Genomic DNA, 15030 nt, shown 5'->3' on the forward strand with positions numbered 1-15030 from the left:
TGTCACACTCTGGGACTGTACCTGTCAAACACTGGGAGTGAATCTGTCAGACCCTGGGAGGGGACATGTGCCTTCCTCCGATGACAGCCCCACACCTGGCCGCTGCCGGTGACTCTCTGTGTTTACACGGTATACCAGATGCATTTATAATAGCTGGTTGTGGTCGTCAGAGTTGCTTTTACATTACATTACATTTAGTGGACGCTTTTGACCAAAGCAAGTTACAAGGAGGACATTCAAGTAAGTACAGAGTAAGGGGTCAGCACAGAGTACAGCCGTATACAAGTAATGTAGAACAGATAGAGAGCAGAAAAATCGTGGAGGACCTATGAGAAGTAGTGCAGGTTAGTACCCACGATTAGAGGTGAGTAGAGTTAGCCAGAGTTAGTTTTTATTATCTATGTATTTGTTTGTTTGTTTGTTTGTTGGCTGCTGTGGCTGCATGGTTTTGAATCGGCAACTTGTGTCAAGTGCATTAACAGGATAGCCAGTATGGTGGTGCATCGGTCACTCTTCACACTGCTTTTTTCAGGACAGTGTTACATGCATGGCAGGGAGTGTGCTTAAAATGGTTCTCTTCATATCCATGGAACTGCAGAGGCTAGGCCTTGGTAGAGGAGAGAGTAGAGGCTGAAACTCATTTGGGGTGCGTTTCTTGAAAGCGTAGTTGTTAGCCAGTTAGCAACTTAGGTAGTTGTCAATGGGAAATTGCATTGCAAACAACAACGTAGCTAACATAACTAGCAACTATGGTTTCGAGAAATGCACCCCTGGATAGCTGAAGGAAGATGAACCTATTACTGAAACTGGTGTGTGGGCGCAATGACTGCAAGAGATGGGGTTAGAGTCTTTAATAAGAAAGATTATCAATGGGATCTTAGTCATACTGGATACCTGTTTTATCTAATGAGGAAAGGAGAGAATAGTTTTTTTTTGTTACTATAAGCAAACAGATTGCAGACAAAGTATTACATTCAAGACCCTACCGTGGTACCCTAACGGTAGGGCACTGGACCACTATGCTGACGAGCTGGGTTCAATTCCTGCACAGGTCATTTGCCAGTCCTTCCCTGACTCTCTCTCCCTACTCATTTCCTATCCCTCCCACACTTCCTCATTAATATCAGTAATAATAAAGGCACAAAAGCACACGCACACACACACACACACACACACACACATTCGGAACAGCGTGCAGCAGTATGTGGGTACTATTTATTTATAATAGCCGTATGTGTGTACTGTTTATTTATAATTGAGCATGCAGTATGTGTGTGTACTATTTATTTATAGTAGACCATGCAGTATGTGTGTACTATTTATTTATAATTGAGCATGCAGTATGTTTGTACTATTTATTTATAATAGAGCAGGCAGTATGTGTGTACTATTTATTTATAAAAGATAAGCCAGGGCAGGAGCAAGTGAAGCTACTAAAGCTCTTTTAGAACAGCATGATGGCATGGCATGTGTGCATGTGAATAGTCACATGCTTATTCACACATTACCAACATCCTCCCTGTCACAGCCCTCATCACCTTCAGGGTGTCGGTGTTAAAACTATTAGTATCACATGATATGGTGGTGTTTATTTGTACACACATACCTGTCTTCTGCTATCTTCTACTATGTGTCACAGTGTAAGCAATGCATAGATAAATGGAAGGTGACACAGATTGTGTTTATGAAAGGCCCACGCCAGTCTTCCATGACCTATATGAATAACAGCCTACACAAACACTCAGACAAAAAAAATACATAATAACGAATACCATGAAAAAAAAATATTAAACTTTGGTCAGTGGTCAGAAAACATGTCATCAAACTTGGTCTTCAAGGGCATTATTTGCCACAGAATTATATGTGTTAGTTTGTTTGTAGTATGTTTGCGTCGTGTGGACCTTGCATGTAAATCGAAAACAAGCAAAGCAAAGTTGATTTCCCTCACTAGGTCCTATATTTTTTATTACATCTTAGAATGAAGGTATGAAACTAAAAGTAATCATAATGTTCTGTATTAGAGCGGCCCCATTTCCTGTGCTCTTCTATGCTTCCTCTCTCAGTAATGTGTGGTTTGAAGGGATGCCGACACTTGCTTGAATGTGTTAACTATTATCGCTCTGCACTACGGCTCGCTGTGGCAACCCACTGTTGTAATAAGTCTGCACAAGGTTTGCAGTGTTTTATATGCAGGCAAAATGTCAGCAAAAACAGGGTGAGTTAAATTTATTTTATATACAGTACTGTCACAGCCGTTAAATGATGTTGACAGAGTCACTGAAGTATGTCAGTAAGCGAGGACTGATGGTAATTACAGGTAGTTTATTGTAGCAGCCTTGATGGTAGTGATTTACTGATGTAGTATTGTTATTATACCGTGTCTACTACTGTGTGTAGTAATGTAGTACTGTCACTACTTTGCGTTATTTTGCCAATTGAGAAAATGGATGCAAGGAGTATTGTTGTGCTGCAGATGTTCAGGTGCTGAATCAGGTGTGTGTGGACCCAAATGGAAGTATGTATAGACGTTTTGTTTTTCTATCTTTCTATCAATGTGTGAGCCAACCTTAGTTTGTGAAAATAATTATTCAAAAGATGAACTTTCACTCTTCGTTCCAATTGACGTCTCAGGTGGTGGTGTGTTGTTTTGTATGCTGGTGAAGTTATTTTTTGCAGCGTGACCACAGGTCCTGTGTCTGTGGCTGAGACTAAGCGGCTCGGTCTATCTTTAGGGGTGCCCTCTCCTGTCATCTGTGGAGCGTTTGGTCTGTTAGAAGAGGAGAGGGTGGTGGTGAAGGTGGTGAAGTGGGTGTGGTGGAGCTTGTTGGTTTCAGTGGCGAGGTGTGTGTGTGTGTGTGTGTGTGTGTGTGTGTGTGTGTGTGTGTGTGTGTGTGTGTGTGTGTGTGTGTGTGTGTGCGTGTTGGGTGTGTGTGTGTGTGTGTGTGTGTGTGTGTGTGTGTGTGTGTGTGTGTGTGTGTGTGTGTGTGTGTGTGTGTGTGCGTGCGTGCGTGTGAGGAAGAGAAAAAGAAAGAAAGAAAGAAAGAAAGAAAGAAAGGAAGGAAGAAAGGAAGGAAGAAAGGAAGGGAGTTGATGGGCAAAAGGGCGGGTGGTTAGCTTTGTTTCGGGGTCTTGGGGCTCGAGTGTGATTGCGGGTTTCAGATTGGGCAATCTCTAATCTGGGCTCCACACAAGAGCAAGACGTGTGTGCGTAAGATAGCGAAAGAGAAAGTATGTGTGTGTTTGTGTGTGTGTGTGTGTGTGTGTGTGTGTGTGTGTGTGTGTGTGTGTGTGTGTGTGTGTGTGTGTGTGTGTGTGTGTGTGTGTGTGTGTGTGCGTGTGCGTGCGCGCGCGTGTGCGTATGGATGTCAACTAGTACGCAGAATTCGGTGGTAGAACGTTAGTAAACCATACAGTATCAGTAGTGCTGAGCTATTGGTCTGGTCCTTTAGCTCAGTGGTATCGTGCTTCCTCCCATGCCCCAACTGGAGCGTTGACTTGGTAGGTTGCGGGTTCAAACCCTAAGTGGCGAACAGATGACTTCAGTTGACGTATCTGTGTCTGAGAGAGAGACAGAGACTGTGTGCAGAGATTGTGTGTGTGTGTGTGTGTGTGTGTGTGTGTGTGTGTGTGTGTGTGTGTGTGTGTGTGTGTGTGTGTGTGTGAGAGTGTGTGGCCCTGATCTGTGGCTATGTGGTTAAGCTCGTGGGGATCGAGCAGTGATCAGAGAGGAGCACCGCAGCATCAGAGATGCTCCCACCGCCTGCGTGGGAAAGACACTGGCTCTGCCTCTGCCCAGCAGCAGATATATGAATGGACAGAGTGAGGAGAGCGCATGATGCTGGTGGTGGGGGGTGTAGACTCTGATTACAGGCTTTAGGCTGTAGTCCCCTCCATATGAAGTCTTTCCTGCCTCCCTCCCCTCCAGCATGACAACATGCATGTCAATGGGAAAAGCAAAGCACTGAGGCCTTATGTGCTAAGACTAAGGGGATTTCCTACTGAATTTTGCGTATGTTAAAACTCTGCAAAAGATACATGCGCACCAAAAAATGCAGATGCAGATCTGTGCATTAACAGGTCACATTGTCGCTATACATCTCATTTAAAGTGAAATTTAGTGCACTTACACTTTTTTATGTCAAGTCTTAGTGCGTCCAAACATTTGTGTGAAAAGTTATGTAGAGGTTTTCTGCGTAAGCAAGCTTTATACCTGAGGCCCGTGGAGAGGGAGAGATTTGACGAAATGCCAAAACCAAGAATTCATCACACCATCAGAAATACAATGAAGGATCTTTTTTTTTTTGCTACGCTTATCATGGCTCTGCTTAAATTCGCTTTTTATTGCATGCTGAATCGACCTTTTTAAGCCCCACATTTTACACAGGAAGCAAAACAGCTGTAGCCTACTGTACAGTATATGCTGTGGCATGAACCACTGTAGTCAAATTTCCCCCAACACACTCAGAACTCCTCCCTAGTTATAATTCATATACGCGGAATATGCAGTTGACGTCAGTCATATGGAAGTGCGTCATTACCTATTTGTATCACATCTCCTGGAAAAGTTTACATTACAGTAGGAAAATTGTGTATTAGGTTATTGATTGAAGACTGGTCAAACGCAATTTCAAACTGCTGTGCTAACCCTGTTCCACAGATTTTTGACAATAAAGTACACTTGACTTGACTTGACTTGCCATGTCCTATTGTAGCGTAATGAAAGTTTCATTTTATCCGTAGCCTCCAATTACTCACCATTCCATTTGGGAAATATTTTGCTGCGATCTGGAAAGGCTTTATGCAATAAAAACATTGCAGATATTCTTAACTTGCACATCCCAATGTAGTCTTTCACATTCTGGCTATACCAGACGCACAAGAGGTTATTTGTTGAGGTATTGCATGTATGCTCACAATCATATCACCTTATTTGACAAAGCTCTATTCCCCTCAGAGCAAATTTTAGATGACCTTAGCTGCATTGGGTATTATATATTTTTTACTACAGTAGCGCTGCCTTTATTGTAGTGCTTGACAGGTAGTGTTGTCACATCTCCTTCACACGGTGCTCATAACTTTGTCACCTCACGTGAGATCACCATGGAAACCCTTCACAGAAACAGGCCTCATATTGAGTGCTAACTGCCTCTTCTAGATTTTTCTGCTAAATGAGATGTGTGTGTGTGGGTGTGGGTGGGTGTGTGTGGGTGTGGGTGTGTGTTTTAAATGGTGATTATTTAAAGAAGGCCTGGAATTCGGGCCTGTGATTAAATCCCTGTGTCTTTCATCAGCCTATCAGCAGGCGAGCAGGTCTCAGAAAGGCCTTGCTCCATCATTTAGCTTCTCGTGGCATGACTCATATGCGCTATCTATCTATCTATCTATCTATCTATCTATCTATCTATCTATCTATCTATCTATCTATCTATCTATCTATCTATCTATCTATCTATCTATCTATCTATCTATCTATCTATCTATCTATCTATCTTTACCCTCTCTACTAGCCTCATTTGCCTGTTTACTGTGCCATTTCGTGCCATTACAATACCAGTGGGTGCCACAGCGAGCCCGCCGAGGCAGGCACTTGATTTAGAGTCTAGACGCTGAGTGGATTGGTTTCCCTGTGGTCGCCACTTCCCCTGTGCCAGGCCCAGTCCCAGTGGGTTCCCAACTGCTGCCCAACCCTTTACGTAAGCACAAGGGAGAGAGAAGAGGGTACTTACAGTTGGGAGTTTGGTAGCATCATGGCCTTTGGAGGGTTATAGCCAGCATAGTTTGTGTGTGTGATGACGAATATATATTTGATCAGTTCTGAAATGTGTATTATGTGTAGGTTGCTTGATACATAAGTTTCCCTTTGGAATAGATGAAGTTACTCTAATCTACTCTACTTTACTTTACTCTACTCTCCTCTACAATTTCATTATAACATAGGATTCATGGATTATATTGTCCTGGCAGATGTTATTGCATTGGACTATGATACTTGCATAACAAAATGCAACATTTAGACATAGTTTTCTTTTTTAAAGGCATTTTTACTGATGAGAAATAAAGGCAATAGTTACCAAATGAGTAACAAACTGTTATTTTAATGCTGTAATAGTGCATTAGGTGTAGGAAGTTCAATAGTTCACTGCACAGGGTGTGTGCCACAATGTTCTGTTCCCTTGCTATGCATTGTTCAAAGAGCAAGTTAACATGATGTAGATTCAGCCATTGTGTTCGACCCCTCTGACCTTTTGTCTAATGTGATGTGAGATGTCAGAGTATTTGTTGGGGCTTTCTTTACCGCTAACCTTTTGCCTAAAAGGTGTGTGTGTGTGTGTGTGTGTGTGTGTGTCTCTGTGTGTTTGTGGGTTCTCACCCCTGATCGTTGCATGTGTGTCTCCCCCACCCCCTGACCTTATGCATAAAAGGTGTATCTGTGTGTGTGTGGGCGTGCGTGTGTGTGTGTGTGTGTGTGTGTGTGTGTGTGTGTGTGTGTGTGTGTGTAATTTTTCAGGCCTGAACTTTTGCCTGAAAGGTGTGTGTTTGTCTAATTCGCCCCTGATCTTTTGCTTAAAAGGTGTGTATGTTGTCTTTCTTGCTCCGCAGTGAACAGAGTATCTGCCAGGCGCGGGCGTCGGTCATGGTGTATGACGACAGCAGTAAGAAGTGGGTGCCCATCAAGCCGGGACAGCAGGGCTTCAGCCGCATCAACATCTACCAGAACACGGCCAACAACACCTTCAGAGTGGTGGGGGTCAAGCTGCAGGACCAGCAGGTGGGATACGGACACACACACATGTACACACACACACTTGTAGGTGCGCGCGCGCACACACACACACACACACACACACTCACACACACACACACACACACTTAGACACACACACACACACACACACACACATACACACACGCACACACACACACTTAAGCTAGATTTATGCTTCGCTCGCATAGAATCTGCGTCCGTCCGTTTTCTGTCTATGCGAGTCCACGCCCCCCTCTCAGAGGCTCTGCGCCCGTCGTCTAGCGCCTCGAAAAAATTCTAACTATCCGTCGGACGGACGCGGAGTACGCAGACAAAAAGGCACTATGATTGGTCGTCTCGCTACTTCCTTGTTCTGTTCTTGTGGCAGCGCAATGCCAGTAGTTTGCGAGAGCAGAGCTGTATTCTGTTAAAAACACACACACACACACACACACACACTCACACACACACACACACACACACCACGAGGGGAGGGCCAACCGGGCAACGTTGCGAAAATCGCCAATGCATTATTAACATGCTATTGCCGCGCTATTACCACACTATTGCAATGATAATGTGATATTAGCCTTGTTTTATCAGGAGTTATAAACATTTGTTATTTACATTTTTATAAGCGATTTTTCCCCCTCTAGGTATGGCTATAGTGGGGGTGGGGTGCCAGGGGTGGTGTAGCCCTGGGCGCTTCTCATCATAGGATCTCAATTTACACACAGCTGCACACTACCAGAGTTTGGGCCTATACTACAATGCTGTGGTCAGTTTCTCGATTCTTGTCGTTGCTAACCGTCTTAAGACCGTCTTAAGACCGTCTTACCGTTCCCTTGGATTTAGTGGTGAGCGTCGCTGCTGAGAGGGAGTTGAGTCGCTCTTACGAAGGACGTTGCTACCGTCGTTAGCAAAGACGCTTTCGAGATACGGACCCCTGGTTCAGGAGTAAACCAGGTTAAATTAACAGGTAAATCATCTAAAAGAAGAGCCTGGAGTCCTCATTTTCTTCAGATGATTTACCTCTTAACCCCTTAAGACACGGCATTATAAATTAGCTGTTACCAGAATGGCAATGACCAAGTCATAACTTATTACTAAAGGCCCTGTGCACTGTCATAGTAGTGTAGTACTATAGTACGGTAGTTCATTTTCAATGTATATTACACCGTACATTACATCGTACACCGTACACCGTATATTACATCAAGGTAGGCAGGAGGTACGGCGTGCATTAAGGGGCTTCCTTAACCTGGTTTAATCCTGAACCAGCTTTGCAGTATAGGCCCTTTGACAGTAGAATGTTACAGTATTTCTCAATTGGTTTTGTACATTTCTCGAATCTCTCTCGCAATTTGCAAAACATAATATTCATTCTCAAAACAGCTTTAACAAATGGCAAAACACGGTGGATAACCTGCAAAACCGAGTCTCTTGCTCAAAACCCTTATTTTTCTTTCAAAACCAATTTTTTTAGTGTCAATGAACGTATCAGCACCAGCAGAATGGTTAGTCATTATGTCATAGTGTATGGACAAGCTAGTCAAATCAATTTCTCATGTTGTCAATTGAATAGTACACTCTTGAGGATCTTTTCTGAAGCGAAATGTTGTTTATATTGGATGGGAAATGTTGTAAATTCAGTTTTATATTACATTGATCAGATAAGATTGAGATAGTTTCATGCATTCAGTGACAAAGCTTTTTGAGTGATATGACAAAAGCAATTGATAATGTACGAAATCACTGAGAATTGTACACAGCTATGGCATGGTGGACGAGAGCATTTGCTATATGCCGAAAACAATGAGAAACTGATTTGACCATGTGCACAGGTAACACCAGGAAGTCACAATTGAACAAAGACTTTTGAGAATCATTATTCTGTTGTGAGAAATGTACAAAACCAATGGAGAAAAACTGTAATACATCTCCTCCCTGAAGCCTCATACAGATGTGCTGGTGGCTGAGCTAGCGGCCTTATCTTTCAGCTCATTAGTTAGCCTGTCTGTCTCCCATGCCTGGAGTTTGCTGTGAGGGTGTGAGTTCGAGTCCTGTGTGACGGACTGCACAGCAAGACCTCGGTTACACTGATGCTGTGACCTCGGATGCACACATACAGTACAGTACGTAATGATACACACAGACATATGCACATTGTGCTCACACACACAAATTTGGTTGAGAACTGTGGTGTCCACAGCAGGTGAAGCTCATCATGTTACGAAATTGATTCAGTGATTCAACATGAAACAGGATCAAAAGAGCTTGTGGTTGACAGTAGTTGGAATTCACTGACACACACCCTTTGACAGAAAATGTAAGTTACGAAAGAGATGAGTTGTCGAGAAAAATGAACCTTGAGCATTTTGTCAAAGTATATTCTGTATATTTTTTCTCTCTGTTCCTCTTGGCCATCCTGTTTCTTTCACCCTCCTCTGTCATTCAACTAGCTTTCTGTTCCTCTTTATACTTTCTAATCATTGTTTGTTCTTCTTTTGTCCTCCTTCTGTTTTCCTTCAGTTGAGCTTGCCATCGTTCCTTTAAACAAAGCAAAGCAAAAAATAAAATATACAAAAAAGACAAAAGAGGCAGTTGCAGGCCCAATATAGTATCTCACCTCCTCATCAACACTGTTTTACAATGACCTTGCCCTTGGTCCAATTCTTTCCAAGTTATCTGTGGGCCACTGCTCATCTTCAAAGTGTATCTTGTTGCAGCCATTAGTCTTTCGGTTACAGTTAGTCGTTACATTACATAACAAACAGACTGTACAGAGAAGCAGACAGTCTAACTGATTACAAGGGGCTCAAATTATCTCAGTGTCATCTTTCTTGATTTCTTTATTGATTTCTTGATTTATTTTCTGTCTTTTTTCTGTCTTTCTTCCTTTCCTTTCTATCTCATGTCTTCATCAACTGCCCCATACTTTGCCTAGATGCTTACCGTAACGGTCCTAAAAAGGGTCTTTTCTCATAAAATGCCAAACAAGGCTAATCTGTCTTACTTTCCTCAGATGGGGATCAACTAGGCCATACTTTACCTGGATGCTTACTGTAAACTGTCCTAAAATAGTCTCATTTTTTTAAAAAGCCAAACAAGGCTAATCTTTCTTTATTTCCTCATATGGTGGCCGACTACTCCATACTCTCCTAAATGATCTGAATTAAAATGATAACATCTTATAAAACCCCACAAAAAAGGCTTATCTGTCTTACTTTCTGTCAACCCGCAGGTGGTCATCAACTACTCCATAGTGAAGGGTCTGAAGTATAACCAGGCGACGCCCACCTTCCATCAGTGGCGTGATGCCCGCCAGGTGTATGGCCTCAACTTCGCCAGCAAGGAGGAGGCCACCACCTTCTCCAACGCCATGCTCTTTGCCCTCAACGTGCTGAGCACACAGGACGCAGGTACACAACACTACTGTACACACACATTCACGCTACGCACGCATGCGAGCACACACACAGACATATGCACGCCCACACACATACACACGCATGTGTATACTCTCTGTCTCTCTCTGTCTTTCTCTGTCTCTGTCTCTCTCTCAATCTCTCTCTCTCTCTCTCTCTCGCCTTTCGATACCTTGCAACAAGTTGAGTGGTATGGGCAGGTGGGGACAGTGGAGATGATTGCTGCCACTCCCTTCATAGATGGAACCCTCATCAAGACTGATGCCTGCTAGGATGCCTGCTAGGCAGTGGTTCTTCATTGGAATAGTCTTGGTGGGCCCCACAGTTTTCCATGGTCGTTACGTTGTGACTCGATTTTTTGTTGCGAGTCTTCAAATAATTATCAAAAATATATCGATTTTGATAACTTGAGTCAGCATTTGCATTGTATGCCGACATACAACATGTTTATCAACTAGTGGAGAGGAGTATTAAACATGTTTTACTCTCTCTTTTATGTCACAGTCATTTTTTAAATACCGTATGTTTCAATTTTGTGACTGGCAATAAAAGGGCGAATTCGTATATTTTTACACAACAGCTCCGCGACGCACCCAGGACCCCTCCGCAACCGGGTGGGGGGGTTAGGCAGTCGGGTACAATAGAGAGTACCCCCCCCCTCTCTCACACACACACACACACACACACACACACACACACACACACACACACACACACACACACACACACACACACACACACACACACACACACACACACACAGTCTGAGTACCACCAACCCTTCAAAAGATGCAATAACATTAATCCCCATTGCGCCAATGCCTGGTAGGTGGTACAGGCAGGCAGGTGCACACAAAGGGGTATTGGAGCCCAACCGTCCCAACGACAACCGTATAATACACAAAGCCCTGCAAGTTGACAGGTGGGTGCGTTAGCTTGGTTGGTCAAACCGAGATCTCTTATGCCCTCCCTGCAAAGTGACCTATTCCCCAAAGACTTAAGTACACTAATACCCCTCCCACTACCCCAAACAAACAACCCCTTAGTGTCTCCTCTCCCCTGACCCAGAAGACGGAGCAGATCAGACGTCCACCAATCAACATTCAAATGAGATGAGCGGGCCCCTGGACAGCAGCTTGTGGGCCTCCCACGAGGTTTTACATTGCTGGGCCTCTTTTACAGCCCCTCTCTGTCTCTCGCCCTCTCTCTCTCTCTCTCTCTCTCTCTCTCTCTCTCTCTCTCTCTCTCGCTCTCTCTCTGTCTGTCTGTCTCTCTCTCTCTCGACTTTTAAAGCATGATCCAAGCGTACACTATATGCCTCTCTCTCTCTCTCTCTCTCTCTCTCTCTCTCTCTCTCTCTCTCTCTCTCTCTCTCTCTCTCTCTCTCTCTCTCTCTCTCTCTCCCGCTCTCTGTCTCCAGGCCAGGTCAGGTGCTGTTCATGACTCCCTCTCGCTCTCATTCTCGTCTCGGCGTGTTCCACCCACAGGGTTTTTTATTAGACCTCTCATGCTTTGCGGTTCACTGAAGCATATGATGTGCAGGGGTGTCGGGGTGTGTGTGTGTGTGTGTGTGCGTGCTTGAGTGTGTGTCTATGTAAAGCCAGGCACAGTGACGTCGACACATCCCTGGTTAATACTTCCCTCTGCTGGTTGACTTGGTTATTAGGAAACACTTATGTGAGAGGTGAAAAAGTGCGAAGATCACTTACATGTAGAACAGTGCAAAGTTAAGCATCTTGTGTGGTCTATGTAAGCCCCCTTTCAAACCCCACTCACAAGCATTAAAATAAAAAAGAGTCAATGGACTGTGTGCATTGTTAATATATTACATTCTCAGTGTGCAGAGGCCTATTAAAGAAAGAAATGGGCCATAAAAAGTCTTCACCGTGCCATTTTCTGGCATTCAGAGCAAGTCTGTAAGAGACGAAAGCTTTTCAATTAAATGTTACAGAAATTCAGTCTGTTCTGAGGGGCCTGGACCACTGAAACTTCTCCGCTTCAGGAAAAAGGAAAGAAATTCTCCTCTGACACTGACAAAAGCAACAGCCGAAACACTTGTCTCCTGCTGCTAACTGCTGGAAATAAACGTGAAAAGAAAAAGTTTAAGAGTGTGATACATCTTTCACTTGTAACAGAAATTGTCCTCCGAAATGAAAGAAATAAAATCACTTTTTACTGGGGGTTTTTCTTCCTTTTTAGAGGAGAATTTCAGTTAGCATTGAATGATGGATCACTCTCTTCAACTTCTTTTTGCATTAATTTTCAGTTGTACAGGGAGCTTTTTTACTCGTCTGTGCCGCATTGGGCCGTTAGTAGGACATGCATGCCTGCCACATACCAGCCTCGGGGGTTACTGGTTCCTTTATGCCCGCTCAAATGGGACTCTTGGTGGGGAAATGGCACTGGGGCCTCTCTGGTTACAGCGAGCTGCTACTTATAAGTGTTTTTTGAGGGGGGCTCTGGTGACAGCCCCCTTTTTTCCAGCCACGCCATTGGCGCAGGAGGGGCCCCCCAAGCCAAAATATCCCTGGAGCCTGACTGTCTTAGACGCGCCCTGCCTGCCTGCCTGCCTGCCTGCCTGCCTGCCTGCCTAGGGCTCATCTCTCTGCTCGTTTCATCTCATCTCCCCCCCTCAGCCCACCTCTGCCTCACAGTGTAATGTAAGGGGGTTTGCTTTGCACAGTCCTTTTTTTGGAGGGAATTCTGAGGTGACGCCACTGGTGTGACAGTGAGTGTGTGTGGCAGTGGCAGGGAAAGGGGGAAAGGGAGAGAGAGAGAGCTAGAGTGCTAAAGAGAGAGAGAGCGAGAGAGAGGGGTCGTCGGTATGCAAACAAGAGGTCATCCGTCTCGGGCTCGGGCAGAGCACAGAGCTCCACCTGCCTGCTGCGTTGACTCTCCTCACGTACCTGTGACCTGACCTTGTCACAACTCAAATCAGACCCGAAGGAGGCCAACAAAATAACAAGAAACAAACAGCATCACATCATCCAGATAAAGAAAGCCCAACTCTGCTGGTGGTGGTGGTGGTCTTCTTCAATTTTTTTTAATCCCACGGCTGTCCAGTCTTGTGCCCGACTGGAAATAACAGTGGGATAAGGGTAGGGTGTTTTTTTTTCCTACCCCACTGGGACACTACTGGGAGTTGGTGTAAAGACCCCCGTCGGCAGGCACTATGTTTATGCCCGAGTATTCGCCGAGGACCATGCGCCGGATCATCAGCTCCAGGGTGATCAAGCTCAGCTGTAAGTGATTGTGTGCACGAAGGGGGTGGGTGGTGGTGGGCAGGGAAGTTGATAGAGGGGGGACAAAGAGGTCAGTTGTCCTGGGTGTGGGTGGAGGCAGCAGAGGGTTCTTATATTGAATGTATTAGGTGGGGGGGCCCTTTGAGACGAGTTTGTCCTGGGCCTGGGCCAAGCCTGTAAGCCTGGGAGTGGGGTTGGGTCGGGTTCGGTATGATGATGATGGGGATGAGGACAGGGATGAGGTGTGGTGGTGGGGGGGTGCAGGCGACAAATGTTTTGATGCATGACGGTTGCAGGCCAGGGACCCCCTACTCATATCATTTCAATGATACTGCAGGGCAATAACAATGGCAAGCAAAAACAGAGGCCCTTTGGTTCCATTGTTAGGAGTTTGTAAATGGCAGATGATGTTCTGGAAAGCTGGAATGTTGTTTGAAATGAGTGTGGGAAAGGGAGAAGAGAGAGAGGGGGGAGGGAGGGGAGGGGGGGGGGGGGGGACAGGAGCTCTTTATAGTATCATACTTTGCGTGATTGGATGATGATGAAAATGACAGACTTGTGTCGCTGCTGCTGTCTGACGCGTGATTCAGTTGTGTTCCGTCCGGGAAAAAAAGCTCTGCGTTTTAATGACTTGTTTTCATGCTGTGTTTTTGTAAGTGGTTTTTGAGGTGTTATTGTGTGAAAGATGGAAGACATATCAGCTGTCTTTGTTTGCCAGTACATTTTGTTTATGTTGAAGGATGTTTTTGTTTTTGTATCATGCACATTCCTGACCTGAGAAATATCCCACAGGAGTAGGGCTGCACATTAATGTTTGCTGTGTTCATTCAACACTGATAGTAGGAACTAGAGAGTGTTAAATTCAGGTCTGACTGCAAAATACACTGTTTATCAGAGATGTGGACTTGTGACTTGTGACTTGGACTGACTTGTGACTTGAATCACAAATGACTCGACTTGAGACTTGACTTGCCAATATTAGGAATGACTTGTGACTTGACTCGACTTGTACGCTATTGACTTGAGACTTGACTCGACTTGACAGTTTTAGCTTGCAATGACTTGCAATAGTGCTCCAAGTCAGTGAATATATTATTATTTTTGCATTTATGTGTGAAAAAAATGCATGAAAGAAAGAAAAAATAAACAATTTATCTTTAACCATAGTCACAAACCATGCTTAAAAAAAATGTTATCAATTGTGGGTTGCATGGTCACCCAAAAAAACCACTTGTCTGTAGCCGTCTGCTTGTCTGCAGCCATGGTGTTATGGTTAGGGAATTAGGCTGAAGATCACAGAGTTGCAGGTTTGAATCCCACCCTTAGACCCACCTCTCCCTACACCTCCATCCATGACTGAAGTGCCCTTGAGCAAGGCACCTAACCCCACATTGCTCCAAGGACTGTCACCAATATGTGCGTTGGATAAAAGACAAAAGTAATTTAATGAATAATTATAAACCGTGTTAAAACCATGGTTCAATTTGTAGTTAAACCTAAAACCAAAAAACAATGCCTAACCATGCTTAAAAAACTGAAATCATGGTATACCATGGTTGATTTTCGTAAGGGACATGACTGGCAATGGGTGGTAATGAATTTATGACCAAAGGTT

The 15030-nt window shown here is 44.4% G+C and overlaps 1 protein-coding gene across 6 annotated transcripts in view; it reads left to right on the forward strand.

Moving 5' to 3' along the window:
• Nucleotides 1–15030, forward strand: part of evla (Enah/Vasp-like a) — a 72257-nt gene that overhangs the window by 34385 nt on the left and 22842 nt on the right. For 4 of the 6 annotated variants that reach the window (XM_063184463.1, XM_063184460.1, XM_063184459.1 and 1 more), the window contains exons 2-3: nt 6601–6769; nt 9990–10167. In XM_063184463.1, coding sequence (XP_063040533.1) covers nt 6601–6769; nt 9990–10167 — 347 coding nt within the window. Of the gene's footprint in view, nt 1–2139; nt 2216–6600; nt 6770–9989; nt 10168–12435; nt 13416–15030 lie in introns of those variants that run through there. The other 2 variants (XM_063184461.1, XM_063184464.1) reach the window with 2 other exon arrangements.

Source organism: Engraulis encrasicolus, chromosome 19 (assembly GCF_034702125.1).
Source record: "Engraulis encrasicolus isolate BLACKSEA-1 chromosome 19, IST_EnEncr_1.0, whole genome shotgun sequence".
NCBI classification, from domain to species: Eukaryota; Metazoa; Chordata; class Actinopteri; order Clupeiformes; family Engraulidae; genus Engraulis; species Engraulis encrasicolus.